This window comes from Bos indicus x Bos taurus, chromosome 27, assembly GCF_003369695.1.
Source record: "Bos indicus x Bos taurus breed Angus x Brahman F1 hybrid chromosome 27, Bos_hybrid_MaternalHap_v2.0, whole genome shotgun sequence".
In the NCBI taxonomy this organism is placed as follows: Eukaryota; Metazoa; Chordata; class Mammalia; order Artiodactyla; family Bovidae; genus Bos; species Bos indicus x Bos taurus.
The window spans coordinates 26,313,322-26,341,288 of record NC_040102.1 but is presented as its reverse complement, the minus strand read 5'-3'; the positions used below and the strand labels follow the sequence as shown (position 1 = coordinate 26,341,288).

The 27,967-nt window shown below is 43.4% G+C and overlaps 1 protein-coding gene across 1 annotated transcript in view; it reads left to right on the top strand.

The window, feature by feature from the left end:
* The first annotated feature begins 2,145 nt into the window (after window positions 1-2,145).
* Window positions 2,146-27,967, top strand: part of GSR (glutathione-disulfide reductase) — a 45,003-nt gene continuing 19,181 nt past the window's right edge. The window contains exons 1-6 of the mRNA XM_027529925.1: window positions 2,146-2,457; window positions 16,951-16,977; window positions 19,137-19,225; window positions 20,758-20,827; window positions 23,602-23,749; window positions 26,987-27,041. Of these exons, the coding sequence (XP_027385726.1) occupies window positions 2,161-2,457; window positions 16,951-16,977; window positions 19,137-19,225; window positions 20,758-20,827; window positions 23,602-23,749; window positions 26,987-27,041 (686 nt within the window). The 5' untranslated portion in view covers window positions 2,146-2,160. The remainder of the gene's footprint in view (window positions 2,458-16,950; window positions 16,978-19,136; window positions 19,226-20,757; window positions 20,828-23,601; window positions 23,750-26,986; window positions 27,042-27,967) is intronic.

Sequence of the window (27,967 nt, the reverse complement as noted above, 5' to 3'; positions counted from 1 at the left end):
TGGGACCAGATGCCATGATCTTAGTTTTCTGAATGTTGAGCTTTAAGCCAAATTTTTCACTCTCTTTCACTTTCATCAAGAGGCTTTTTAGTTCCTCTTCACTTTCTGCCACAAGGGTGGTATCATCTGCATATCTGAGGTTATTGATATTTCTCCTGGCAATCTTGATTCCAGCTTGTGCTTCTTCCGGCCCAGCATTTCTCATGATGTATTCTGCATAGAAGTTACATAAGCAGGGTGACAATATACAGCCTTGACGTACTCTTTTTCCTATTTGGAACCAGTCTGTTGTTCCACGTCCAGTTCTAACTGTTGCTTCCTGACCTGCGTACAGATTTCTCAAGAGGCAGGTCAGGTGGCCTGGTATTCCCATCTCTTTCAGAACTGTCCACAGTTTATTGTGATCCACACAGTCAAAGCCTTTGGCATAGTCAATAAAGCAGAAATAGATGTTTTTCTGGAACTCTCTTGCTTTTTCCATGATCCAGCGGATGTTGGCAATTTGATCTCTGGTTCCTCTGCCTTTTCTAAAACCAGCTTGAACATCTGGAAGTTCACAGTTCACGTATTATACAGGCCATATTCAAATTTCACCAATCATCCTTTATAGGAAAATTTCCCCATCCAGAATCCCATCTAGGATCAAACTTGGCCCTTCATTCTCTTAGTTCTTCAATCTTCTTTAACCTGGAATAGTTCCTGAGCTTGCTTTGTTTTTAAGACACTTACAGCTTTTAAAGAGTACAGGTCAGTTATTTGTATAATTTCCAACCCTGTGGCTTTTTCTGAATAGATTCAGGTGGCTTTCATGAATAGATTCAGGTTATAGATTTTTAGCAGGAATACTACATAAGTGAAGTTGTATTCTTCTTACTGCATTGCATCGCCAGGCACACAATGAGAGCTGTCCCACTATATTCGCCTTTGACCACTGGAATAGGGTGGTGTGTGGACTACTGCAAAGCCACCAGTTTCCCCTTTGTGATCAGTAAGCAATCTTTGGGGACATATTCTGACTGTGTAAATAACTTTCCTCCTCAAACTTTCACCCAATGGTTTAATGTTTAATGACACAGCGATCACTATGATAGTTGTAAAATGATTTTTTAAAAAACTCAACAGTTTCATCTACATTTACTACATGGCCGTCTAGTGAAAGGAGGAACTTTCCCATTTTTTTCTGTATTCCTTTTTAGTCAGGCAAAGAAAACAAAAATAATCCAAACAAAACTTAAAGAATTGGATACTAGTCTAACTGGAGTGCGGTTGATTCTCCTTCCTCTGGCACATGCGGGGCCTAAGCTTCTCTCAGACCGGACCTTTATTCCTCTGCCTACAACGCTCTCAGCCTCGTGAGTGACGGGCGCTGGCCACACAAAGTGGAGTGGCGTTGAGAGCCTCCAGATATTCTAAAATGACACCCCAGTCTCTACACCCTGGGAGGAAATGCTTTTGTGTGTCCACCTCTACGCTATCTTTATGCTTCAACTTTTGAACACAAAAACATTTGTTCCAAAGCCTTCCAAACCGTGCTTAAAGTATCATCTGGTGGTGGTGATGGGGGCTGGGTGGAGGGTTTAAAATGTAGATTGCTCGGGTCCTGCCCCAAAGCTTCCGATTTAGTAGATCTGGGTTAGGGTCCAGGGATCAGGTGGCCTGCGGATTAAACCTTGAGAAACATCACCCTCAAAATGATTGTGGGCAAGTCTCCTTTCCTGGAGAAGTCGGGCGCCACTGGCAATTCCCAAGGGGCTCGCTCAGAAAAGGCTGGGGGAACAAAAAGGGGCATTCATCCTTCCTCCATCCATCCGACTTCAGAAACCTACATCCGGCTGATGCCACTCGGGTGCGGGGACCCAGGTGCTGGGGAGAACACGTAGGCGGCGAGATCGGGAAAGACATCCCCCTTTGGAGCAGGGAGGGCTGGCTCCCGAGCGCGAGGGGACGCAGAGGGGTCGACACCGCCCCTCGGCGCCGATCCGCCCCAGGGCAGCAGTGCCCGAGGGCTCCACCCCCACCCCGCCCCGCTCCCAGCGGAGCACCGCGCGGCGTCTGAGTGCTTAGTCACGGTGAGGCTGCGCCTGCCCCGGGGCCAGCACGCCCCCCTCCCTCCCGGGGCCCGCCCCCGGCCGCACCCCCAAGGCGCGCACTTCCGCGCGCATGGCCCTGCTGGCCCGGACTCTAATCGCGAGCGCGGGACACTGCTGGCTGCGGGTGGCGCGCGCCTTCCCCAGCTCCGCGCCACCTCCGGCCAGGGCAGCCCGCGCCTTCTCCCGCGCCATGGCATGCAAGCAGGAGCCGCAGCCGCCGTGCCCGCCGCTCAGCGCCGGCGCCGAGATCTCGTACGACTACCTGGTGATCGGCGGCGGCTCGGGCGGGCTGGCCAGCGCGCGCCGGGCGGCGGAGCTGGGCGCCCGAGCGGCCGTGGTGGAGAGACACAAGCTGGGCGGCACATGCGTGAGTATCCCTGGTTCCTGGCGCTTCTCCTCGTTCCTGGGTCCCTGCTGAGCAGCGTTCCGAAGCCCCGCTTTGTGTCCGCTGCTTTCTGCAGGAACAGCCTCCGTTCTTCCCTAGTGCGATCCACCCCCACCTCCACCCCCGCCCCCCGCCGCCAGCGCAGCGCTTTCCGCTTCGCCTCGCCGGTCAGAGTCAGGATCCCAGCGAGTATAGAGGAAGGAAGTATAAAAGGACTTATCCGCGACCCCCGAAGCTAAGCCTGCATCCTTTCTGGCGCAGGTGTCATCCTAACGGTGGCCCGAGGTGATTAAATTTAACAGAACTTTCCTACATCCTCACTCCTCTGGGTGGAAGGGTATTATTGTATTCCATGCTGGATCTCAACACCAGACCCTTGAAACGTAAAACTGCGTGGAGAATAATTGCCGCTCGCCCGCGTCTCTCCGGGGCGGGGGGAGGAAAGATGGAGCGTGTGCAGTTCACTGGGGATCATGGGGCTCTCCCCTCAGTTTTAAGGGCAGAATGAGTTACAGCAGCGGTTCTCTTGGCTACACATTCAAGTCACCTGAGGAGTTGAAAAAAATTCTGCTTAACCCGGGTGCAGCCTCGGCTTTGGCGATTCTGAATTGCAGCCAAGGTTGAGAATCACCGACTGCAGTTTACGTGGATGTAGGATTTACTATTAAATGATTTTACAGATCTTTCGTTGGTGGGGGGGTGGGGTGCGGGATTTTAAAACTACCTCTCATCCAAAGAGGGTTGTAAATCCAGCGATTCAGAAACTATTCATTTAAAAAACAAATTTAGTTTCCAAGTTTTTGATGAGGGCTTTTCTGTTGCAGAACTTGGGTGAGGTACTTGCTGTTGGTATTATCCCAGGGACTTTGCTGGCGGTCCAGTGGTAACACTGCGATTCCGTTGCAGGCGTCGTGAGCTCGATCCCTGGGTCAGGAATTAAGATCCCGCGTGCCTCACATGCGGCCAAAAAAAAAAAAAGAAAGAAAAGTTGTATCTAAGAGTCCCTTGACTTGGGAATGGGTTCTTGAAGTTCCTTTGGAGAGAGATGCTTAAATGACACTACATTGGGAACTCCTTAAAGGCAGAAGCGGGTTTGTATGTTTTCAGCCTCTTACCACTTTAACAAAGTCCCTGCTCAGTAACCGTATGTGAATGAAATTCAAAATTAACAGCTGTGAAAGGTTAAAGGAGACAGGACACTGTCTCCAGTGTCCAGTGCTCTTTTTTGAAGTTCAAAACGGAAGTGGGAACGACGAAAGGAAAAATGACAGTTTAATGATCAACTTGTACCGTGACACCTTAGTCCAGACGGAGCCTCGAAGAAGTCTGACTGCAGAAAGCAGATGGAGGGGTGCCAGTAAGAGGCCCCCAGGACAGCCGGTGACATCACTTGATAGCTGCCTATTTTAGTCCCTCTCTGCTTTTCCGTTTTCCTTCTTCCTCGTGAATGTCCTAATCAGCCTGTGGCATCCTTTATCATTGTCTTGATTAAATTGTCTTGATTAATTGGTATTAATCAAGAAGGGGATTGCCCCCACTTTTAGATTCCTGTTAGAAACGTAAATAGATGAATTACGAGATCAGCTACTTCCAATTTAAAAAAAAAATCAACTAGTGTGGAGAGCTAGCAAAGGACAGCTTAGGAATTAGCCACTCACTGTTTCCTTATAAAGAACCTGGCTTTGCTTATCTCGGACTTCGCTGGTGGCTCGGACTTCCCTGGTGGCTCAGACGGTAAAGCGTCTGCTTACAATGCGGGAGACTCAGGTTCATTCCCTGGGTTGGGAAGATCTCCTGGAGAAGGAAATAGCAACTCACTCCAGTATTCTTGCCTGGAAAATCCCATGGACGGAGGAACGTGGTAGGTTATAGTCCATGGGGTCGCAAAGAGTCGGGGTACGACTGAGTGACTTCACTTTCACTTTCCTTATCCCATTCTGCTGCTACAATTTAGTTTTCAGTAAACACTGATCTCTTGGGGAAAATCCCCCATTTCATATTTTTATGATGTGCCATTTGGGCTTGTATCAAACGATTTGGTTTTGAAATGCCAGGAAGGGTGTAGTATGCCTTGACTATCAGAGAAGATAGTAACTAATTGATAAAACGTGAGTTTAGATTTGTCCCAGGATTCTCGACTGAAGTGACTTAGCAGCAGCAGGATTCTCATTATCTGGGTTATCTGCAGGTGCCATAGCAAACTCCTTACATGCAGTGATTTCCAAACAGGTGTAGGGAAAATGGAAGCACATTTCATTTGTTCCTGTCTTCACTTCACTTCTCTTAAGTGCGAAGTATTTGGACTGGAGGTGGTTGAGAGAAAAGGGTAGATACCAAGATTTGTAGGCAAAGGTATCTTCCCTCTAGAAATTTACTGTATGATAGGGGAGCAAAACGTATTGTAGACAGTCAACCCCAGAGTGTGATGGCACCAGAGTAAGGTTCCCTTAGAGTAGTTGAGAAATGATCACGTCTGCTTGGGCACATTGGATAGTTTGGGGATGGAGATAATAATATCTTTGTGAACTTGAACTGGATATATATCATTTTTTGACAGGGTAGGTCAGGGGCTTAGGCACAGAGGCAGGGTGTGTTGTGTAATCAAATTTGACTGGAGCAGAGGTGTCTCCAATGAGAGAGAGAAGCTGATGGGCAGGGGTAGTAAAAATATAGTGTTTCTGGAAGCACAGTTAACTGTGGAAGGATTTTGAGCAGGAAAAGGACACTGTAAAAGTGGTTTTATGGTCAAGGTATTAATACTGTTGAGAGATGTCCCTTGGGAAATTGACATAGATGTTTCTTTACTTTTGACTCTCCAACCAGTTTTTTTCTTAAATATATAAATCTAGGGACTTCCCTGGTGGCACAGTGGATGAGAATCCTTCTGCCAATGCAGGGGAAATGGGTTCGATTCCTGATCCAGAAATCCCACATGCCATGGAGCAAGCAACTTAGCCCGTGCACCACAGCTACTGAGCCGCGTGCTGCAACTACTGGAGCCCTGGCGCCCAGAGCCTGTGCTCTGTAACAAGAGAAGCCACCACAGTGAGAAGGCTGCATGCACAGCAACAAAGACCCAGAACAGCCAAAAATAATAAATAAATAAAAAATTCCTAAGAGCATAAACTTTAAAAAATATATAGATCTCAAGCTTGGTGGATTTTTAAATTTTTTGCTGTGGGTGAATTCACACAGAAGTTTCAGGTTAGAGCCTTCTAGTGGTGGTGGTAATTTACAGGGAGTGGGATTATGTTTTGTTTTTAATTATTTGCTCGTTTATTAGTATACCAGGTATATAGGTACATTTTTTGATGCTGTGGTCATAGCAACAGACAAAGCAGATAAAAATCCCCATCCTCATGGAGCTTATATTGTGATCAGTTCAGTTCAGTTCAGTCGCTCAGTTGTGTCCAACTCTTTGCGACCCCATGAATCGCAGCACGCCAGGCCTCCCTGTCCATCACCAACTCACAGAGTTCACTCAGACTCAGCGTCCATCGAGTCAGTGATGCCATCCAGCCATCTCATCCTCTGTCGTCCACTTCTCCTCCTGCCCCCAATCCCTCCCAGCATCAGGGTCTTTTCCAGTGAGTCAGCTCTTTGCATGAGGTGGCCAAAGTACTGGAGTTTCAGCTTCAGCATCATTCCCTCCAAAGAAATCCCAGGGCTGATCTCCTTTCATTATATGTAATTTCTAAATTTTCCATGTGGTTTTTAACAAATAAAAAAGTATACATTTTTGTTTTTAGCCTTCCTTCATGAAAGCTTAGACTCAAGGATTGATGAAGTTGGAAATGATTTTGGAGCTCTACTAATTCAGTCTTACTATAGTTTTTTTTTTTAAATAGGAAGCACTAACATAAGCTTGCTGACTCAATTTTTTTTAATGACCATTTGAAAAAATTGTATTACTATCATTTTTATCAAGAATTTTTTTTATTAAAAGGAGGAAGCTTATAATTTTAAGTAAAGGACAGTTCTTTATTTATTTGGCCATGCTGTGTGGCTTATGAGATCTTAGTTTCCTGCCCAGGTAACAGTCCCATGCCCCCTGCAGTGGAAATGCGGAACCCTAACCATTAGACTGCCAGGGAAGCCCTGACAGTCCTTTAAATTAAATACTTTTAGCTTTATGAAAATGGGGCATGTGCCTTGTTGCTTTCATTTCATTAAGGATCAGACTCACATAGAACCTTATAGGAATTTAGAAGCATTGTTCTAGCCTGCTACTGCTATTGCTAAGTCACTTCAGTTGTGTCTGACTCTGTGCAACCCCATAGATGGCAGCCCATTAGGCTCCGCCGTCCCTGGGATTCTCCAGGCAAGAACACTGGAGTGGGTTGCCATTTCCTTCTCCAATGCAGGAAAGTTAAAGTGAAGTCGCTCAATCGTGTCTGACTCTTAGCGATCCCATGGACTATAGCCTACCAGGCTCCTCCGTCCATGGGAGTTTCCAGGCAAGAGTACTGGAGTGGGGTGCCAGGGCCTTCTCCGTGTTCTAGCCTAGGACCCTCATTTTTACCAAGGAGCAAATTGAGTGTCAGCTGAAATGTGGTTGAAAACAAACCAAGCATAAAATAATCTATGGAATTAGCAGCCCAGCCATCAGAAGCTGTGGCTTTGGTGTCATTGTGTAGAGTAATTTATGACTTGATAAACATTTTTAATCACTCTTCTCAGCTACACAGAAGGAAACTTCTTCTGCCTCTTAGGAATCAGTCATCATTTTGTGGCTAAAACTCCACTCTCTCAATGTGGGGATCCTGGGTTCGATCCCAGGTCAGGGAACTAGGTCCCACCTTCCAAAACGAAAGAGCCCGCATGCCACAATGAAGATCCTGCAACTAAGACCTGATGCAGCCAAATTAAAAACCAAAGCAAAACAAAAAACGCTTGCTTTGGAATCTACCAGGTGGGTGTCCACTTCAGAGCTCCTGATTTAGCAGGTCTGGAGTGAAGCCCCGGCAGGTGTATTGTTATGAAGAGCCCGATTCTGATTCTGGTGTACTTGAGCCAGACACAATGCTGCAGGCTTCATGGGAAGCAGGAACTGTGCGAAGACTGAATTCGACCCCATGGAAGCACAAGAACGAATCTGGTGAACCCTGCACAGTTGTCGGGGTCAGATGATAATGAGTTTGGTCCAAGAGTCATTCCCTGCTTTCATAGTTTCATGCTTCCAGCGTAAATGCCTTCCATGGGTGTATATGTGGGGTGACTGCTTGCTACATATACAGTTTTCCTTTTCCTGGATGCTTTTGTCCCTTCTGTGATATAATGGGGTCGGCCCCTTCCAAGGAGACAGGTGTTTTCAGGATGAGTGACCTGTGTTGGTATACTGAGAGTTCACTTTTCCTTGATGGAGTTTATCACCTTAAACTGTTACTAACTCAGGTTTGAGACGACTATGTCCTATACTGTGTTCTGTAGGGAAGGAAAAACGTTTCCTCCACCCTTTTATGTTCAGTAGCTGGGGCCTGCAAATTAAACTTGACAATGGGCAGATTAATGGGAGAAAAGGTTTATTTCCCATGCACACATGAGTGTCACAGAAAAGAATTGGGAAAAAAGGAACTCGTAGACCTGGAAGCTTAATACAAATTAACAGAGGGTGACAAATTGTGGAAAAGTAACCAAAGGAAGAGGGATTTGGACATCTAGAGGCAATAAATTGTGGGAAGGTAAATATATGGGGGGAAACTAATGGAAGATAAGAGTTACTTTATAAGGTGTGTGTGTGTGTGTGTGTGTGTGTGTGCAGATTCTTCTCATTGCTACCTTTCCATCTCCAGTGATAAGGGTTTTTCTCCAGCTAGTATAGGATTGGGTGGGAAACACCTTCACTAAGGGAAATGTTAGCTTTGCTTTTCAGCACAAAGGTGGGGAGATGAGAGTTCCTCCTGTCTGCTGTTTCTAAATTGTCTTCACCTCAAAATAATGCTGGAGGAGTGGCATGGGCAGTAGGGTGGCCCACTATTTTGGAGTACCACATTCTGTTGCCCTCAAGTTCAGTGTGGAAATAAGTGAAGGCTAGAACTGCTACTAAATGTCTAGTGGATGAACTAGGGAAAAAGGCTTGTGCAGCTCTAATAACATGATTCCACTCTTAAATCAGTCTTTATTTTTCTGGATCAGGTTAGACATTAAAAATGGGAAGCTGAAAGAAATCATCTTTTTAGCATTCAATCAGAAGTAAGTAATCTTGTATTGCCTACTGCAAGTCATTCATTTCTGAGGGCTGGAGAATACATGAGATAATTTTTGAGTTCATTCTGTGGAGTCTCCAAAAAGGTAAATAGGAACGTGACTCGTTTTGTAGCACTTTGCAGATTCTGTGTTTGTGTTTCCTTTTTACAAACTGCAGGCTTGTGGCTGCTCTGCGTTGCCCGCATCTCTTGGTGCCATTTCTGCAGCAGCATTTGCTCACTTCGTGTCTCTGTGTCATTTTAACTCCCGTGGTAGTTCAGACTTTTTCTTCATTATTGTATCTGTTATGGTGGTCTGCCATCAGTGATCTTTGATTGTAACTACACGACTTGGTGAGGACTCAGATGACGGTTAGCATTTTTTAGCAATAAAGTGCTTCTTAGTTTTGTGCCTTTTTTCTCAGTGCTGTTACACACTTAATTGACTACAGTGTAGTGTAAACATAACTGTTGTATGAACTAGGAAACCAAAAAAATTCATGTGACTCTTGGGGTACTCACTTTATTTCGGTGGTCTGGAGCCAAACCCGAAATATCTCCGAGGCCTGCCTGTATCATGCTTGTCTCATGATCAAGTGCAGACCAAGGGAAAATGCAGAGGTTGCCCAAAGCCAGGGTGAACTAGAGCCTTCTGAGAGCTTGGCCGCCGTGGTTCAGGGCCCTTCTTTCTGACTTACTATTCCCTTGCCCCAGGGCCTGCAGGAGTTCTTGCTGAGTGTACTGATGCAGCGATAAAGACTAACCCAGTTTTTAGTGTATCAGTATGAGGTTCTTAACCAATGAGAGTTAGGGAGTAACTTTTTGTCCAGGTTGATCCCTGGACAAAAAGTCTTTTTTTTTATATGTATTATATTACTTTCAGATAATTTGACATTTGTATATATTGTGAAATGGTCACCACCATAAATGTAGTTAACATCTGTCACAATACATAGTTACAAGTTTTTCCTGTGAACTTTTTTTTTCCCACTTTTATTTTAATTAATTTATTTGACTGAGCTAGGTCCTAATTGTATGCAAACTCTTAGTTGTGGCTTGTGGGATCTTAGTTTCCCAACTAGGGATAGAACCTGGGCCCCCTGCATTGGGAGTGTGGAGCCTTAGCCACTGGACTGCCAGGGAAGTCCCCTCTTGTAAACTTTTAAGATCTGCCCTCTTAGCAGCTTTCAAATAGTGTTATTAACTGTAGTCACCATGCTGTATGTAGTTATATCCCTGTGACTTACTTATTTTATAATGGAAAGTTTGCACTTAGCAAAAGTCTTCTTGATCATTAATGTCACAGTGAGCTGTGCTGTACACACCAGTTGGAGAGACCAGCAGGAGGAGTAGAGGCTTTAAAAGAGGCCTGAGAAACAGCCATCTGGTAAATTGTTGTCTGTATTCATCTAGGCTGTTTACAGGGCTTCCCTGGTGGCTCAGATGGTAAAGAATGTGCCCCTGGTCGGGAAGATCCCCTGGAGAAGGAAATGGCAACCCACTCCAGTATTCTTGGCTGGAGAATCCCATGGACAGAGAGGCCTGGTGGGCTACAGTTCATGAGGTCGCAGAGAGTCGAACATGACTAAGCAACTTAACACTTCTTCACTTCAGGCTGCAAACAATTACGTGGTATGACAGGTAAATCATACACTAACTTGGAGGTAGTAGCATGTACTTTGATATTATAGCATCTGTAGCCCCAGTAGGCTAAACATACATATTTTTTAATGGTAATAATACCTAACATGAAATCTACCCTTTTAACAAAATTTTAAGTGTACAGTACTGCATCACCGACTCAATGGACATAAATTTCAGCAAGCTCCAGGAGTTGGTGATGGACAGGGAGGAGGCCTGGCATGCTGCAGTCCATGGGGTCGCAAAGAGTCTGACACGACTGAGCGACTGAACAACAACAGTATTGCTGACTGTAGGTACAATGTTGTACAACAGATCTTTAAAACATCCTGCTTATCGAGATTTGGAGCCTGTTAATTGGTAAATCCACATTGCCCTCTCCCACCCCCAGCCCTGGCAGCCACCATTCCGCTGTTCGATTCTTTGAATTTGACTGTCTTAGATCCCTCATGTAAGTGGAATCATGCAATAGCTATCTTTCTGTGACTGTCTTATTTTACTACGATGTTCCAAGGTTGGCTTCCCTGGTGGCTCAGATTGTAAAGAATCTGCCTGCAATGTAGGAGACCCAGGTTCCATCTCTGGGCCAGGAAGAGCCCCTAGAGACGGCAATGGCAACCCACTCCAGTATTCTTGCCTGGAGAGTCCCATGGACAGAGGAGCCTGACAGACTATACAGTCCACGGGGTTGCAAAGAGTCGGACACGACTGACCAACTAACACTTTCCCAAGGTCGAACATGCATTTTTAAATGAACATTTATTAAAAGGAGAGCTCAGTTTAGGGAACCTTGCCATTAGTTCCTTCAGTATTGACAAAGATCCCTCAAAACCAGAAAATAATCCTGATTGTTTCGTGAGTTGAGAGTTTCATAAAATGAGGCACACCTATGTTCATAAGTGCCAAAGAAAGGAGTGATCAGAAAGGGTGGGGTTCGTTGAAGCAGGCAAATCCTATTATTGAAGTCTTTTGATTTACCTTGTTGATTGTTTAATCTTTTGCAACAGTCTTAGTAATGTTGTTTTGCCATCCACCTCAGAACCCACTAAATTTGCAAGGCCGGTAAAAGAAAGGCTGCCTCTTAATCCTTCAGAGTTCCTGCTTGCGTGTAAAAGGTATTTTGCACAAGTAGCAACAGAATTTTTCTGGTCGAGTGGAATTAAAGAATTTTATGGAAATATGAGTGACCTTCCGCATTTCTAAGCAGATTTCACACAGTCACAATTAATAACCATTTATTCACTGAATGTTGCAACATGAGATATTAAATAGGATATGGGATCCTAGATCCTTTTTCTTTTGGGGGTGAGCAAGAGCTGTGGGGCCAGATATCACTCAGTGGGTGTCAGGTGGTAGAGAAAAGTGACACCCTAGAGGAGCTTGTCTCACATAGCTGAATCTGATTTCTCCTGGTTGCCCCAGAGTAGGAGTTCATTTGTGTTTGATCCCTAGGACTGGAAGATTATATGTTAATCTAAGGATCTTCTAAAATAAGAATTGAGCTCAAACAATTTTAGTTCTAACATTTGAATACCTCTTATATAAGTTCATTTTCTTGCTTTAGATTCTGTTTTATATAGAATACCTTCACTCTTCTTTCAAGCTAGATGCCTTCCCAGACTAACTTTCATCTGAAATTTGAAGGTAAAAGACATGGATATTAAATGTTTAATATGTGCCAGGGTGTGATAATTGGATTTATAATAAGAAATACGTATTCGATCTTTGTTCCCATTTCTGGCACAGAGCTCCTAAAACCTTTGGAGTTTACTATATGATGAGTGCCTTGACATTCGGCCTCACCTGGGTTTATGTTAATGAGGTGTCTGATGGAAAGAATGTAAGCATAGGTCCTGGTTGGCAAAGGAACCAGCCTAACCCCCTGACCTTGGGAAGGAAAGGACAAGGGTTTGGAGGTCGAATAACACCAGTGGCCAATGATTTAGTCAACCCTGACTGTGTAATGGAAGCCTTCAGAGAAAACCAAAAGGACAGAGTTCAGAGAGCTTCTGGGTTGGTGAACACTTGGAGATTTGAGGAGAGTGGCGTGTGTGCCCAGAGAGGGCATGAGGGCTCCACACCCCTTCCTACATAGCTTACCCTGCACATCTCTTCCATTGGTCTGCTCCTGAGTTGCGTTATAGCTTTTTATAATAAACTGGTAATCTCATGAGTAAAATGTTTTATCACATGTTTCTCTAGGTCCTGTGAGCCACTCTTACAAATTAATCAAACCCAAGAAAGGGCGGTGGGAGGTGGAGTCATTGAAACTTTGGATCTATAGCAGGTTGGTCAGAAGCACAGCTGATAACCTGGACTTGTGTTGGGTGACTGACATGGGAGATAGGGCAGTCTTGTAGGACTGAGCCCTTCACCTCTGAGATCTGATCCCGTCTCCAATGGATGCTGTCAGAATGGAGCTAAATTGTGGAGAAATAAAACATACATCAGGAGTGGTCAGAATTGTGAAGGGACGTGGGTAAGTGATGTCCAGGGGCTTATTAGTTGTGGATGTAAAGCTGGTGAGACTCGCCAAAGACAGAGATCTTTATCTCTTCTGGTCATCAACACTGAGCCCCTAGAACAGTATCTTGTGCAACATGACTGAAAGATTGTGCTCAAAGAAGCTGTTGATGAACCGATAGAGTTTTGCTTAGTGAATGACGATTTGTCATTTGCTAAGTGCTCCTGCCTCAGTCCTGAGCTAGATTTTAGGCTGTGAAGAAGGAAAATGGATGGAAGAAACCATAGGCAACTCGTGATGGGAGGCAGTAAGGGGGAAACCAGAGGAAGGAAGCTTACTGTTACTTAAGCACCAGTGACATTCTTGACCCATGAGATTGCAGATTAGCCGAGTTACTGTGACGTTTTTACTTGTCTGGGCAGAATTGTAGGTTAGAAGGCCAGACCTTGGTTAAATGGTGAAGCTCATGAATTTTGCCACAGGTACCATTGGACTCTCAGGCTTCCTAGGTGGCTCAGTGGTAAGAAATCTGCCAGCCAATGCAAGAGACGCGGGTTCAATCCCTGGGTCAGGAAGATCCCCTGGAGGAGGAAATGGCAACCCACTCCAGTATTCTTGCCTGGAGAATCTCATAGGTAGAGGAGCCTGGTGGGCTATAGTCTGTGGGATCACATAGTCAGGCACAACTGAATGACTAAAACACACACTTTTCCATATGGCTTTTCTATAACCAGAAGAGCTGGCAGACTGCAGAAATAATTCAGAGAGGTCAGTGGCATCATCAGAAGTATCATGAATTAGAAAATAGGTGCTTTACATACATCATCTCTGATCATCTCAAAACCTCTACAATATAAGTATTATCAGTCCCGTTCTATGGGATAGGAAACTGTGCTCAGAAGGGTTTAGAAACTTACCCCTAACCACCAGCAAGCAGAGGATTCAAGCTCCTGTCTGTCTGACTCTATGTCTGTGCTCAACCTCAGCTAGAGAGTGGGAAGGAGGGTTGACCAGGGCTGCGTAGAGCTCTCCACCCCAGCTTCCTCAGTTTTGTAGGTAACGAATCATTTTCTCCTTCCACGTCAAAGAGGCATTTGATAGTTGGGTTGCGCTGAAGTGTTTGAGGTTTTGGAAACCAGTGGAAACCCCTGGAGGCCTGTCACTAGGAGCTGCCAAAATAGGAGGAGGAGTACGTCAAGGTCATGGGTTTGCATTCAGCCCTAGCCCCAGGTCCCAAAGTGTGCTAGACAGATTCTCTGGCTCCTAAAGCTCATAATTTTCTACCAGCTTCCTCCTTTGACTTCGGGCCCGAGAGTGTGCGATTTTAGGGAATGTGGGTGATTCTGCTGCTGCCTCTGGAGTCGGCTTCTTGGACAGGCCAAGCACCTCCTTCTGGTCGGGACTGTGGCTCCATGAGAGCAGAGTCTGCGTCCATTTAGTGCTCTGTTTTGCATCATTTCTGGCATTAGTGAGTGAGCACTTAATCAGTACTTCTGAATGAATGAATGGTTAAACTTCTAAAAAATAAACTACTCAAGAGTCATACACTTGGCCCCAGACCTGTAATGTTTAGGCATCCAGAGAGCCTGCCTAGTTCTCTATGGTCGTGGTCAGCAGAGCTTATGAGCACCTGATATAAATTATTCCAATGTTACAAATGTTTCCATGTAAAAGAAAAATAATTGTATAGTAGAAAATACTGAAAACAGATAAGAGCGGTCAAAGAATGAACCATCTAAATTCCACTACCCAGATAAAATCATTTTGGTTTATTTCTTTGTCTAAATGAATTACACAAGTAAGGAATGACATTATAGAAAGTATATGGAGTAAAATATGAACATTTTCTCCCTCCCCAGAGATGACTACTGTTAATAACATGGAGTATGTGCTCAAAGTGTTTAATTGTATGTGCACATGTTCAAATATATATAAATGTAAATTGGAATATACAGAACAAATTGTTCTGCAGCTTTCTTTTTGTCACTTAATATTCTAAGAAACCCTTCTGTAACAGTAAATAGAAATCACTGTGGCCTTTTAAAGGACTGCAAAGTATTCCATAGGCTCAGTGTACAGTAATTTCCCTGTAATAATGCTTCCTTAATGATGGATAGTTACCTTGTTTCCGGTTAATCCCTGTGACAGTGAATGCACATCCTTATCTATGTTTCTTCGGATGCTGGAACATAATATGTGACCGTTTATACAGTCCTAAATTTAGAATTGCTAACCTCTAAAGGTGTGTGCCAAATAGTATGTGCAGTTTTAATGGCTTACTCTTTAAAAAATACATATTTATAGTTGAATAAGTTTGATGTGTTAACATCGTGTAAGTTTAAGGTGTATAGCCTGTCACTTTGATGTATTTATCGATTGTAATATGATTGCCTAATATAAGAATATTTATCATGTTACATAATTATAGTACAATATTGCTGCCTAAGTACTAATTAGTCTTACTCTTAGCCACAGTTTTTTTCAAGTTATAAGTTTTAGGGTGTGATCAAAAGGAAGTAAACAAATGTACACAAAAATGTGTGTGTATACATATACATCACAATTTACAAGGACGGTTGGGAGGAATTTCTCTCTAAGGAGTTTGAATAGTTATATATTTTTTTATGATGAATCAGATCAGATCAGTCGCTCAGTTGTGTCCAACTCTTTGCCACCCCATGAATCGCAGCACGCTAGGCTTCCCTGTCCATCACCAACTCCCGGAGTTCACTGAGACTCACGTCCATCGAGTCAGTGATGCCATCCAGCCATCTCATCCTCTATCATCCCCTTCTCCTCCTGCCCCCAATCCCTCCCAGCATCAGAGTCTTATCCAATGAGTCAACTCTTCGCATGAGGTGGCCAAAGAACTGGAGTTTCAGCTTTAGCATCATTCCTTCCAAAGAAATCCCAGGACTGATCTCCTTCAGAATGGACTGGTTGGATCTCTTGCAGTCCAAGGGACTCTCAAGAGTCTTCTCCAACACCACAGTCCAAAAGCATCAATTCTTCGGCGCTCAGCCTTCTTCACAGTCCAACTCTCACATTCATACATGACCACAGGAAAAACCATAGCCCTGACTAGACGAACCTTTTTTGGCAAAGCAATGTCTCTGCTTTTGAATATGCTGTCTAGGTTGGTCATAACTTTCCTTCCAAGGAGTAAGCGTCTTTTAATTTCATGGCTGCAGTCACCATCTGCAGTGATTTTGGAGCCCAGAAAAATAAAGTCTGACACTGTTTCCACTGTTTCCCCATCTATTTCCCATGAAGTGATGGGACCGGATGCCATGATCTTAGTTTTCTGAATGTTGAGCTTTAAGCCAACTTTTTCACTCTCCACTTTCATTTTCATCAAGAGGCTTTTTAGTTCCTCTTCACTTTCTGCCATAAGGGTGGTGTCATCTGCATATCTGAGGTTATTGATATTTCTCCCAGCAATCTAATAGTATGCTTTTAAACATCTGGCTGGTTTTTACTGAAATCTTACTATCTGTGTTCTCCTTTGTACTGGCTGCTAGAAGACTAAGAGTCAAGTTTATGGTCTGTTTCTAACATATAGACATAAAGGTCTATATATATACATGAATATAAGTGTATAAATGGTGTATTATCTTCATGTATATAAGCATAGAGAGAGATAATGGATGAACTTTACTGCTTGATTCATCATCATACTTTGATCTTGAAAAATAATGTAATTTTCTGCTATAGATTTTCTCAGAGGAGACATTCTGGGTGTTTTACCCAGCATAAGCTATAGTAAATTTCTCAGAAATCCTCTAGGACAGCTGCTCAAATGATTCAGTTGCCTTTATTCAGCTGGTGGGTCCTCTCGCCACTGCATTGCTCTTTCTCTTCTGCTTTGTCCCTCTTGGCTTGTGCAAGCTCTGACCTTGGGTACCTCCTGATCTGTATCATGCCCGAGTGCCTCCCTCCCCACTGCCTTGCCTCAGAAATGGACTTGTTCTCCCCTGCAACCCACTGCTTTTCTTGACAAAATGCTGATAAGTAAAATTCTTTGCCTTCTCGCACAAGGAAGTATTGTTCATAAGTTTTTCAACTCTATAATAGAAAAAAGGGAGTAAATCTCCAGGGTGGATGCTTGGGTTTCATCTTTTGTAGGTTTCTTTGATGATTTTGAATTGAATCTTCCTAAAATATGTCCCTCTTATTTTTTTCTAGGTGAATGTCGGATGTGTACCCAAAAAGGTAGAGCTTTTATTCCTCCTTCCTTTCATTCCCCTTGGGCATATTTGGTGAATCGTGATCAGAATAAGGTTATTTTCAGATGTACCAGTTAAAATCCTTGCCTCAAAAAAGAGCTGAGAAACCTACTAACGGTAACCACAGGATAGTTTTTATTTGTGTTTGTAAATATCATTCGGGCTTCCCTGGTGGCTTGGTTGTGAAGAATCCACCTGCAATACAGGAGATTAGGGTTCGATCCCTGGGTCAGGAAGATCCCCTGGAGAAGGGCATGACAACCCACTCTAGTATTCGTGCCTGGAGAATCCACATGGGACAGAGGAGCCTGGTGGCCTACAGTCCAGGGGGTCACAAAGAGTTGAACACAACTGAGCGACTGAGCATGCACAAATAACATTTATTAAGAAGCCTGAAGAGGGAGAAAAGATGCCTGGGGATAGAGTATCTGAAAGACCCCTGGCTTCTCGCCATCTTTCCACTCTGGTATCCTCAGTGTATGATCAGTAGTATCATGCCCCAAAGCCACAGGATGGCTGGTGGAGCTCCAGGCAGGATGTCCTCACCCAGCACTTTCCCCACAGATGGCTTTAGATTCTCCTGGCCAGGGCAAGCTACCCCTGCAGAGGAGACTGGGCAAGTGAATGGCATATTCAGCCCAGAAAAAGGGAGGGAGGGGCTGCTGCAGAGATAACCACAAAATATTAGCTCCTGGATACTAACTGCATCATACATACAAGGGAAATTCATCCTGACCATTCACCTTGTGGTTAAGTTCTCACAGGGACAAAGTTCCTTTGGGGACACAGTGGGGAGATAACCAGGAATAGAACACAGTGTCGTCTCCAACTTCTGATGGTCTAGAAGGAACAAAGGCCAACCAAATGTGCATAGTCGTGACGTTAAAGAAAAGCATTATCTGTCTGCACAGGATAACCTTTTCTCAATAGGGAGGTCCAGCCAGGAAATAAAAACGATTATATCCAACTCTAAGCCCAAGTGCCGAAATGACCAAGACCTAGTAGCTGAGGGTAGCAAATGGATGGGTGTGGCTCACACACATGGCTTCAGTTATTACCTGGAACCCTCAGTGACTTTGCACAGAGTCGGGTATTTGCCTCAATCCATCTGGTCTTTCACCTGCTCCGGTGCAGCTCTGATTTTTTTCTCAGGGAGACTAGAACGGTTTTTCTCCTGAAAAGATGTGTCAAGATTGTTGGGGGTTTTTTTTGTTTTGTTTTATCTTGATGCTGATAGTTTTTGTTTTTCAGCAGGAATCTATTGCCCTGTAAACTGTCCATGTTAAAACCATGCGTCATGTGACTTGGGGTATCTCCTGGCCATTCTAAAATTGAATTTCTCAAGTTGCTTGAATGATGTTTCTGAGGATAGTATTTGGATGCCATGGTGGTAAGCAGTTGATAGAACTGCACCTCAGTTAAAAGAGTCCAGCAGAGTCATCAGTTTATTCTTTTTGAGGCACACGGGGAGAAAAGCAAAAAGAAGAAATCAAAGGCTTGTTAAAAGTGGAGTCTCGGGCATTTCTGACCAATAAAATGGCAGTTTGCCATCTAGACTTCTGGATGCCAGTTTTAATTCAGTTATCATGACAATCAGTTGGTATAAAAAGTTTTTACAGATTATAGGCAACATCCCAGTCAAATCTTGTGAGTTCCAGGTGTCTGGTTACATATATCCTTACAAAGACATATTGTAGTTACCGAATACATAGTAAGAGTCCGTTCTTTTAAAGTTTCTAGTGATCAGTTTTATCTCACAGTTTCCTTCCAAATCACTTTGAAGTTATAGATGCAAAAGGTTAAAGAAATCTGAAACTTAGAATGAATGTAAGCAGTAGTGAATAGAACTGTGAGGCATATACTATTCTGCTTTTATAGAGCTTATAAACTAGGGAATGAATTCAAGAGCAGAAGTAATTTCCCCCAACGTTTCAGAAACCTCACTAGAAAATCTATCTGGTCATATTTCTGAACTTCTCTTTAAAAATGTTTAGTTTTATTTGTTATTTATTTATTTTTGTTATGTTTTTATTTGTGACTTAAAGATCAGTATTTTTATCTATTGTTATATAGTTATATTTTTCTATAGGAAAAAAATATCTCTTTTCTGTCAAGACTCAGGCACCACTTTTTTTTTTGATATAGGTAATGTGGAACACTGCTGTCCACTCTGAATTCATGCATGACCACGTTGACTATGGCTTTCAAAGTTGTGAAAGTAAATTCAATTGGCGGTATGTATAAATGCTGAGATGGTTCTGTTTATAAGCGTGAATGTTTTCTTTCATAATGAAGTGAACCATAAACTTTTGGGGACGTATTATTATTATTAATGTAAACGGTATATAACAAACATTTGGAGGTGATGGATATGTTTGTGGCATTGACTGCAGTGATAATTTCATAGGTGTATACTTGTCTCTAAACTCATCGAGTTGTATACATTAGATACATACAGCTTTTTGTGTCTCAATCATACCTCAGTAGAGTGGTTTTAAAATACATATACAACATACAAGGTCCATGTTAGCTATTTTAAAGTTGTTGATTCAGTGGCATTAGGTATGTTCATAGTGTTGTACAGCCATCACCAACATCCGTTTCCAGAACTCTTCCAGCCTCCCAAGCAGAAACAGGGTACCTGTTAAACAGTCTTCCCTCCCACACGCAAACCCCTGGTATCTCTACTTTATCTTCTGTCTCTATGGATTTGCCTATTCTAGGTACCTTACACAATGTCTGTCCTTTTATGCCTGGCTTATTTTACTTAGCCTAACATTTTTAGAGTTCATCCATGCTGTGGCATGTGTCAGAATTTCATTCCTTATAAGGCTGAGTGATAGTCCCTAATGTTTATATACTGTGTTGTATTTATCCATCCTTCAATGGACTCCTGGGTTTTTTCCATCTTTTGTCTGTTGTGAATAATGATGTTATGAACATTGGTCTGCAAGTCCTGTTTTCAGTTCTTTGGGGTCTACACCTAGAAGTAAAATTGCCGAGTCTTGTGACAGTTTATATTTTAACTTTTTTGGGAAGCTTTTATACCTGTTATTTATTTTTTATTGAGGTATAGTTGGCATACAACATTATATAAGTTTCAGATATAGATCATAGTGATTCACACCTTTTAAAGGTTATACTGCATTTGTAGTTATAAATCATTGGCCGTATTCCCTGTGCTGTCCAATATATTTTTGTAGCTTATTTTATGCATAATAATTTGAACCTCTTAATCCCCTATGTTTAACTTTTAAAGGAACTGCCATAAACTTTTTTTTGGTCTCCTTTTGGCTGCATCTTGCAGCATGCAAGATCTTAGTTCTCCAAGGGATTGACGCATGCCCTCTGCAGTGGAAATGGGGAGTCCTAACCTCTGGACTGCCAGGGAATCCCCTCGTATAAACATCTCTGAAGCCATACATTTTAAAAGTTAGCTTATTTATTCATTTATTGAGCAAATAATGAGTGGCCATGACATAGTAGGCTTTGTGCCAAAGCAGTGTCCTTGCTTTTTGTGCAGAAAAAAATTTATGAACAGTTTGTGTTAACTGAACGTTTTCCCTAGAGTAGATTAAGGTTTCTCTGCATGCATACGGAAAGCAGACAGACACAGGGGAAGGGGCGCCTGCCTTTAGAGACACGCACCCCCAGGGCTCTCGTGGATAGTCTGATTCTCTGCTCTGGGGTGTTCATGGTCAGAGGCCCTAGTTACCACTGAGCAAGGAGACTACTGATCCTCAGTACTGACTCTGGTTCATTGCAGGATTATAAAGGAAAAGCGGGACGCCTATGTGAGCCGCCTGAACACCATCTATCAAAATAATCTAACCAAGGTGAGTGTGTCGGGCTTTGAACTTTGAGAAGGAGCTGTTCTCTGCTGGAGAACTGAATCTGGCCAGGCTGAAACACAGCCTCTACATTTATCTCTTTTCTTTCTTTATGATTAATGGTTTTGATGTTGATCTGTCAGAGCATAAATTGGACTCGGTAGATCAATCTTGTTTCTGTTTATGTGGAGAGATGGTGGTATGTGCCAGGTCTCAGCGAATACCTGCCTGCACCTGTCTGGCCCTCCACTCAGTTCCAGAAACCAAGCACCTAAGAGCCTGATTTATGTAACAGTGTGCCAGTTTGTGGATTAAATTCAGGACCATTATCTCCCTGGAATGCTGCCACTGCTCACCTGCTCAGAACAGCCTCGTCCTTGGTGGCTGGATCTACTCAGGACATGCTGTGGTTCAGAAGGGCATTTTTGTGAACGTAGTTCGGTCAGCAAAATTAGGCAGACATAAACTGGGCTGTAGATGTGCTCATTGCTACTACTATTGGTTTTAGGCCCTCTTGGCCAATGAAGAAAGGAAATACATGTGTTTATGCTTATCTATGTGTATATTAATAAACGTATCTATGAAGACTCTAAAAGTGAAAGGAAAAAGGAAAATCAGGCCGCGGTGTGTTTGCTTTCAGCACACTGTGGTGGTCTTTGCTGTCCTGAGGCCTTTCCCGCCTCGTGTTTTACCGCCTGAGCCACCAGGGAAGCCCCCGCTTTGTGCTTCTGTGTCACACCTCTTCCACAGCACTGTGGGAGACATCGACGAACTGTGCACCACGAACGGTCCAACTCTCCTTCCTCTTTTTTATTTATTTATTCTAAATCAATTTATTTTGGGCCACACGACCTGCGGGATCCTAGTTCCCCAACCAGGGGTTGAACCCACAGCCTCGGGCAGTGAAAGCTCAGAGTCCTAACCACTGAACCACCAGGGAATTCCCAACTCTCTCAACGGCATGACTCTCACCATCCTTCGTTGGTCTTTGTGGTCTCACTCTGCAGCTTCTAAGACTTCGGCATCGCTTAGGTTATGTTAGATCAGTATACTTGGGTTATATTTGGGCCACTGTAATCTCCTTAGCAGCATGTTTATATTTTTATATTAGTTCTTTTCATTAGGTTTCTTTTTGAGAAGGTGATATTTTCTGACCTTAAGCCCAGTTCAAAGGGAACATATTTGGTCTTCAGATCCCTGTGCACTGAGTTCATGGGATTTTAAGGCTGATAGACATGAATGTGAGATGCCATTTGCTATACTAAGACACACAAGTTAAAAAAATAATAATTTTTTTTAAATGGAACTTGTTTAAAATACTTTTGCAAAAGAGAATGGAAAACTACTCAGGCAACAACATTTTTTTAATACTCACAAATCTTGGTGTGTAGCAGAATTTCCATGACCTCATATGGGAAAGGAACCATAGGTCATCCAGAAATTCAGAATAGGAAACTTTCTGTTAAATATCCTAGGGAATGAAAAGTAAAATTTCATCAGTTTCTTTCCTAAATGATTACGTATATTTATTGCCACTCGACTCAGTCCCTTTTTTGTCTAACATGGCATAGGAAATCATTACCTCATGAAGGAAGGTGTTTTGGGAGCCTCGTGGCTTTTGGCATCAATCTTGTTTCACCTTGATTAAGCAGGGCATCTGCAGAACAGGCCTGGAGGGCTGATTAGAAAGGAGGAAATAGCTCAATTTAGAACCAGGTATGCTCAAACTTAAACCGTCCTGTTCCGTGATCGTGCTTACAGGATTCCAGTGTCCTTGTGGGTTGCCCACATTTTTTGCCTGTACATGTATCATGGCTGGCAGAAACTAGCTGGCAGTTCAGACTCAGTCCCAGGCATGGAGGCTGCCAGTGAGAGCAAATCAGATCTGAGTTCTCAACCCCTTCTGTGTAAAACTTCACAGTCATGTAATTGTGATGTTCTTCCCCTCTTCGTTTGAGAAGAGAGAAGGATGGCGTTTCTCCCCGCTTTGGCCTCAGCTCCCTGCACCTTTATTCTTCTTGTTTTTCTCAGGCTTCTTTCCTCCAGACACATCGTTCTTCAGTCTGTTTTCATTCCAAGTGAGGAGGGCTTTCTCCTTCACCTTTTGGGAACAAACATGTAATCTTCTTCTTCACGGGATGACTTGCATAGATATATACTTTTTTAGTTTCTAGGTTTTCACCCAAGATTCTATCTTTATTTCTACTTACTGTATACTTCAGCATCAATGGCAACCCCCAACCTAACTATCAATCAACAGTTAAAAGTTCTGTAGAAACTCGGACGTCAGAGAGTTGTCTTGGCATCAGCAAGCCATAAACCAAAATCCTCCATAGAGACTGGAAAAAATAAGTTGCTGCAAGCTTTGTTTTGCTTTTTTTTTGGAGGGGGTGGACGTTCTTTTTTTTTTGGCTGTGCCGTACAGCTTGAGCTCAGTTCCCCAACCAGGGATCAAACCCTGGCTCTGGCTGTGAAAACACCGAGTCCTAACCACTGGATCACTGGGGAATTCCCTTGTTTTATTTTTTTAATCTTTTTATTTAATCTCTCTCTTTTTTAAAAAAAATTTAAGTATAGTTGATTTACAGTGTTCTGTTAATTTCTGCTATAATGCAAAGTACCTCAATTATACATATAGCTATACTGTAGGACCTTGTTGTTTATCCATCCAAAATATAATCGTTTGCATCTGCTAACCCCAAACTCCCAATACTTCCCTCCCCACTCCCTTGTTTTTCAGTCCTACAAACAGGCTAATGTTACCGTGCTCTCTTCTCCAGTCCCACATAGACATCATCCATGGCCATGCAGCATTCACGTGCGATCCTCAGCCCACAGTGGAGGTCAACGGGAAAAAATACACCGCTCCTCACATCCTGATCGCCACAGGAGGTGTGCCCTCGGTTCCTCAGGAGAGCCAGATCCCCGGTGAGTCTTCCAAAGGCATCTGCTAACAAATAACAGTCAGACAGCCCTTACCGTTGTTTCCCACCATACCCGCCACAGCAGGGCATCTGCCCCTTGCCAGTTCTTTGTCTTGGACACCTGAGAGGAAGCCTCTGCAGAACCTGAATGTAACTGGCTTAAGTGGTGCCTAAGTGACAGGGCAGGGCTTCCCTGGTGGCTCAGATGGTAAAGAATCTACCTGCAATGAGGAGACTTGGGTTCGATCCCTGTGTTGGGAAGATCCACTGGGGAAGGGAATGGTTTGCCCACTCGTTTTCTTGTCTGGAGAGTTCCATGGACAGAGGCTCAGTCCTTGGGATCGCAGAGAGTCGGACACGACTGAGCGACTAACGCTTTGACTTTTCAGTGACGGGGCAAAGAAAGATATATTTCATCCAGCTCCAGGCTACAGGTAACACAGGAGGAAAAATCAGCAAGTGCCCCATCCTTCCCCTCTCGGCACAGTGGAGTCTGTTTCTAGCCTCAGTTTGTTGTGAGACATTTACTGTTTTGTTTAAAGGAGAGAAATCTTGTATAGATATAACTTCATCCGCTAATTAAGCCTTCTTATATGCATATTTTTCTCTCATGTAAAGAATTAGAAATTAAAGCAGTAATGAATCTCCGACAGTCATCAGCCTTTACTTTGTATACACAGAGAGGAATCATAAGGTATTGCTGTGTTCTGTCATAGAAAACACTGTCTGTATCTTTTTCCCCAACTAGTTATAAGCCCTTTGTTTTTAATAGATGATGATCGTGGTTTATAAAACTTTTATATTCTCCATGGATTGGCTTCTTCTTTTTTTTTGGCCATGCCATGTAGCACATGGGATCTTAGTTCCCTGACTAGGGATTGAACCCAGGTCCCCTGCATTGGGTGCACAGTCTTAACCACTAGACCACCAGGGAAGTCTCTCTATGGATTGGCTTCTGAAGACCCACGACCAACCTGAACTGATATGGAAAATTTTGAGTTTCTATGCATGTAGGTATTTCTTTCTCTCTGGAGAGGGAATCTGTAAAATTTCATAAGCTTTTAAAAGGGATATGTGGCCCAAAAGCTAAAGAACAACTAGTGTAAAAAAGAAAAATGTTAAAGATACTGTTGTCAAATAACTTAAAATTTAGTTGGTGAGATGGGATATAAACATCCTGATAGGGAACAGCTTTAAAAATGGATTGTTTAGAGAAAGAAAGCAATGTACAGAACAATGTGTATAATATACTGCAGTTTGTGTTGTTTTAAAAAGGCGGGGAAACTGTGCAGATGCACCGGGGTATCTGGAAGGGCACACAAAACCCTAGGAGAGCACCAGAGCCCTGGGTGGGAAAGCAACCTGCTTTTCACACAGTGGCCTTTGGTGCTTTTTGAGTTTTTTAAAACATACATTTATTAAAAACATGTAATAAAAATAAATGCAAAAATAAATAATTAACAAATGCAGAGAAATGTAAATATTCCAAGGTGATTGCCAGACAGTGAGCGTTGGGTCGCGGAAAGGGGGGATGGATTACTATGAGCTAGCATAGACCAAAAAGACTTGCCAGGAGAAGGGCTTACAGATTTGAGTATTATGTGCTGAAGAAGAAAAAGGCCAGAAGAACCAGTGGGTGATGAGGTCTTTAAGGGACATTCAGTCAGTTCAACCAGTTTTCTAGCAGTGAAATCTGGAAGCAAATACATTGAACTGGGACTTCCCTGGTGATCCAGTGGTCAAGACTCTGCCCTCCCAAGGCAGGGGGCTCGGGTTCAATCCCTGGTCAGGGAACTCAGATCCCACATGCCACATGGTACAGCAAAAAAGCCCCCCAAAATACATTGAACTGAAATTGGAAGAAGCTTAGGGCCAAATTGTGAAGACTTACAAAGTGAAATTAAGGAGTCTCTGTCATTCATGAAAACCAATTATTAATAGCTTATAAATAGGGTAGTGACAAGATCTAAGTGGTAATTTTAGAAACCTAATCTGACAGTGACTTACAGAGGAGGAAGGCCAGTTAGAAAGTTGTTACAGTGGAACGTGCAGGAGGTGGTAATAGGTTCTGAACTACAGTGTTAGTGTCTGAAATGTGGTGGAAGAACTCAGTTCAGCTCTGCAGACAGTTACTGAGCCACTGGTCTATGCCAGGCACTAGGAGAAGAGAGCAGGCAGGAAACACAGAAGGGAAAGCCAGCTACTCTATTTCATTGATTCCAAGACACATTTTTAGAAAATGTTCAACACTTCTGAAATCAAGTTGTGTCCTTAATCATTGTGCATTAAATTTGGCAAAATGCAGTATTTTTAATAACTGATGAGATGGTTGTTAAAAGAAGGAATCACAGATTGAGAACTCAAGACTTTGGATTATTTGTTTTCTTAAATAATTATATTTCTTTATTTTTGGCTGTGCTGGGTCTTCGTTGCTGTGTGTGCTTTTTTCTAGTTGGGGAGACCAGGGGCTACTCTACTTGTGGTACAAGGGCTTCTCAATGCGGTGACTTTTCTTGCTGCAGAGCACAGGCTCCAGGGCACGTGGGCTCAGTAGTTTTGGCTCCTGGGCTCTAGAGCACAGGCTCAATCAATAGTTGTGGTGCACGGGCTTAGCTGGTCTGGGGCGTGCGAGAATCTTCCCGGATCAGGGATCGAACCCATTGTCTCCTGCATTGGCAGGCGGATTCTTTACCACTGAGCCACCAGGGAAGCTCAAGACTTTGGATTATTGATGGAGGGTGGTCTTTTTAACTGAAGTGGTAAATGAGAAAGGGATATAGTTTGGGAGATATTATAAAACTAAGGTTCAATTTAGAAAATAGCAAGTTTGAAGCAGAGTAGAATCTTATAGCCGGACAGTTAGAAATATGGGACTGGAGCCTGGGGAGAAGGTCAGAACTGAAACTATGCATTTGGAAGTCTCCCCGCAATGAAGGGACAGTTGGTTAAAACCTTTGAAGGAAAAAAGGCAGAGAGAAGAGAACCAAGATAGTGAGCCATTTGGGGGTGGACCTGAGATCTTAATTTCTCAAAGAAATTTAATAGTTATTTAGTCATCATGGCAGAGGAAATTACAATGTTGACTTTGGGAAGATTTGATTGGCAGCTTCCTGAGTGGAGACTTAACAGAAGTCATCAAAACAGTGATGAGCTGAGGAGGTGTTTGGTTTGTGCATAGAATATGGTTGTTTTACAAGAGAAAGCTCCACTGGTGTGACCTGTATTGCCTTTCCCTACATAGGTGCCAGCCTAGGAATAACCAGTGATGGGTTTTTTCAGCTGGAAGAGTTGCCTCGGTAAGCTGTTTTCCTCCCTGACCTCCGTGTTCATTCTTCCTCAGTCTCCTAACATTTCTTCTACTTCCTCTTCCCAGATGTTATGTGTAGGTGTTTCCTAGATTCTCTTCTCCCACCTCTTTTCTTTTTATGACCTTGGGTCTCTCATCCATGAGCACCCCTCAATAAACGACTCAAATCTTTTCATGCTTTCGGTCCAAGGCCATGCTTTCGGTCCAAGATGTTTAGGACCAGACTCAAATGCAGGGGTGTTTTGAAAATAAGCACTGAAATCCTAAAACTGTCTTCTCTCTTCAGCGTGACAGAGCATCCGTTGATGATATGTCTAAAGTGACTCATTCAGGTTTTCAGAGCGGCTAGTGCAGAGGCCTCTGGATAAATGAAGCCTCCGTCAGTCCCACAAAAATAGGTTTCCTGAAAGTGTCATTTATATGTGTTTATCCAAATAACCTTTGTAAACCTCTGCCACTGGTTTAGATACACACAGAGAAAAAAGATAACAAGGAAGATGGTTTCTCTTTTTTTTTTTTGGCTGCACCACGCAGCACATGGAATCCTAGTTCCCCAACCAGGGATCAAACCCACAGCCCCTGCAGTGGAAGCATGGAATTCCAACTACTGGGCCACCAGGGAAGTTCCTATTGAAGAAATTGCCAATTGCAGGCTTCCTAGATGAGAAGGGTGCTCCCCTCACTCATGCTAAGAATTGGGGCACCAGGGAACAGGAGGAGGGGCCCTGTTAGCCCAGAGACTGGCCTTTATCTTCTGTGAGTAGCGCTTACTCACTCCCGGAGTCATTGTTATTGTTGCTCAACTCTGTTGCTCCCTCGGTGGGCGCTGCCAGTCCACTGTGAGGTCTTAATCCCGAGCTTTTACTTAAAGGCCTTCCTGGTGGGTGACTCATAATCCCTGCTCACTCCTTTACC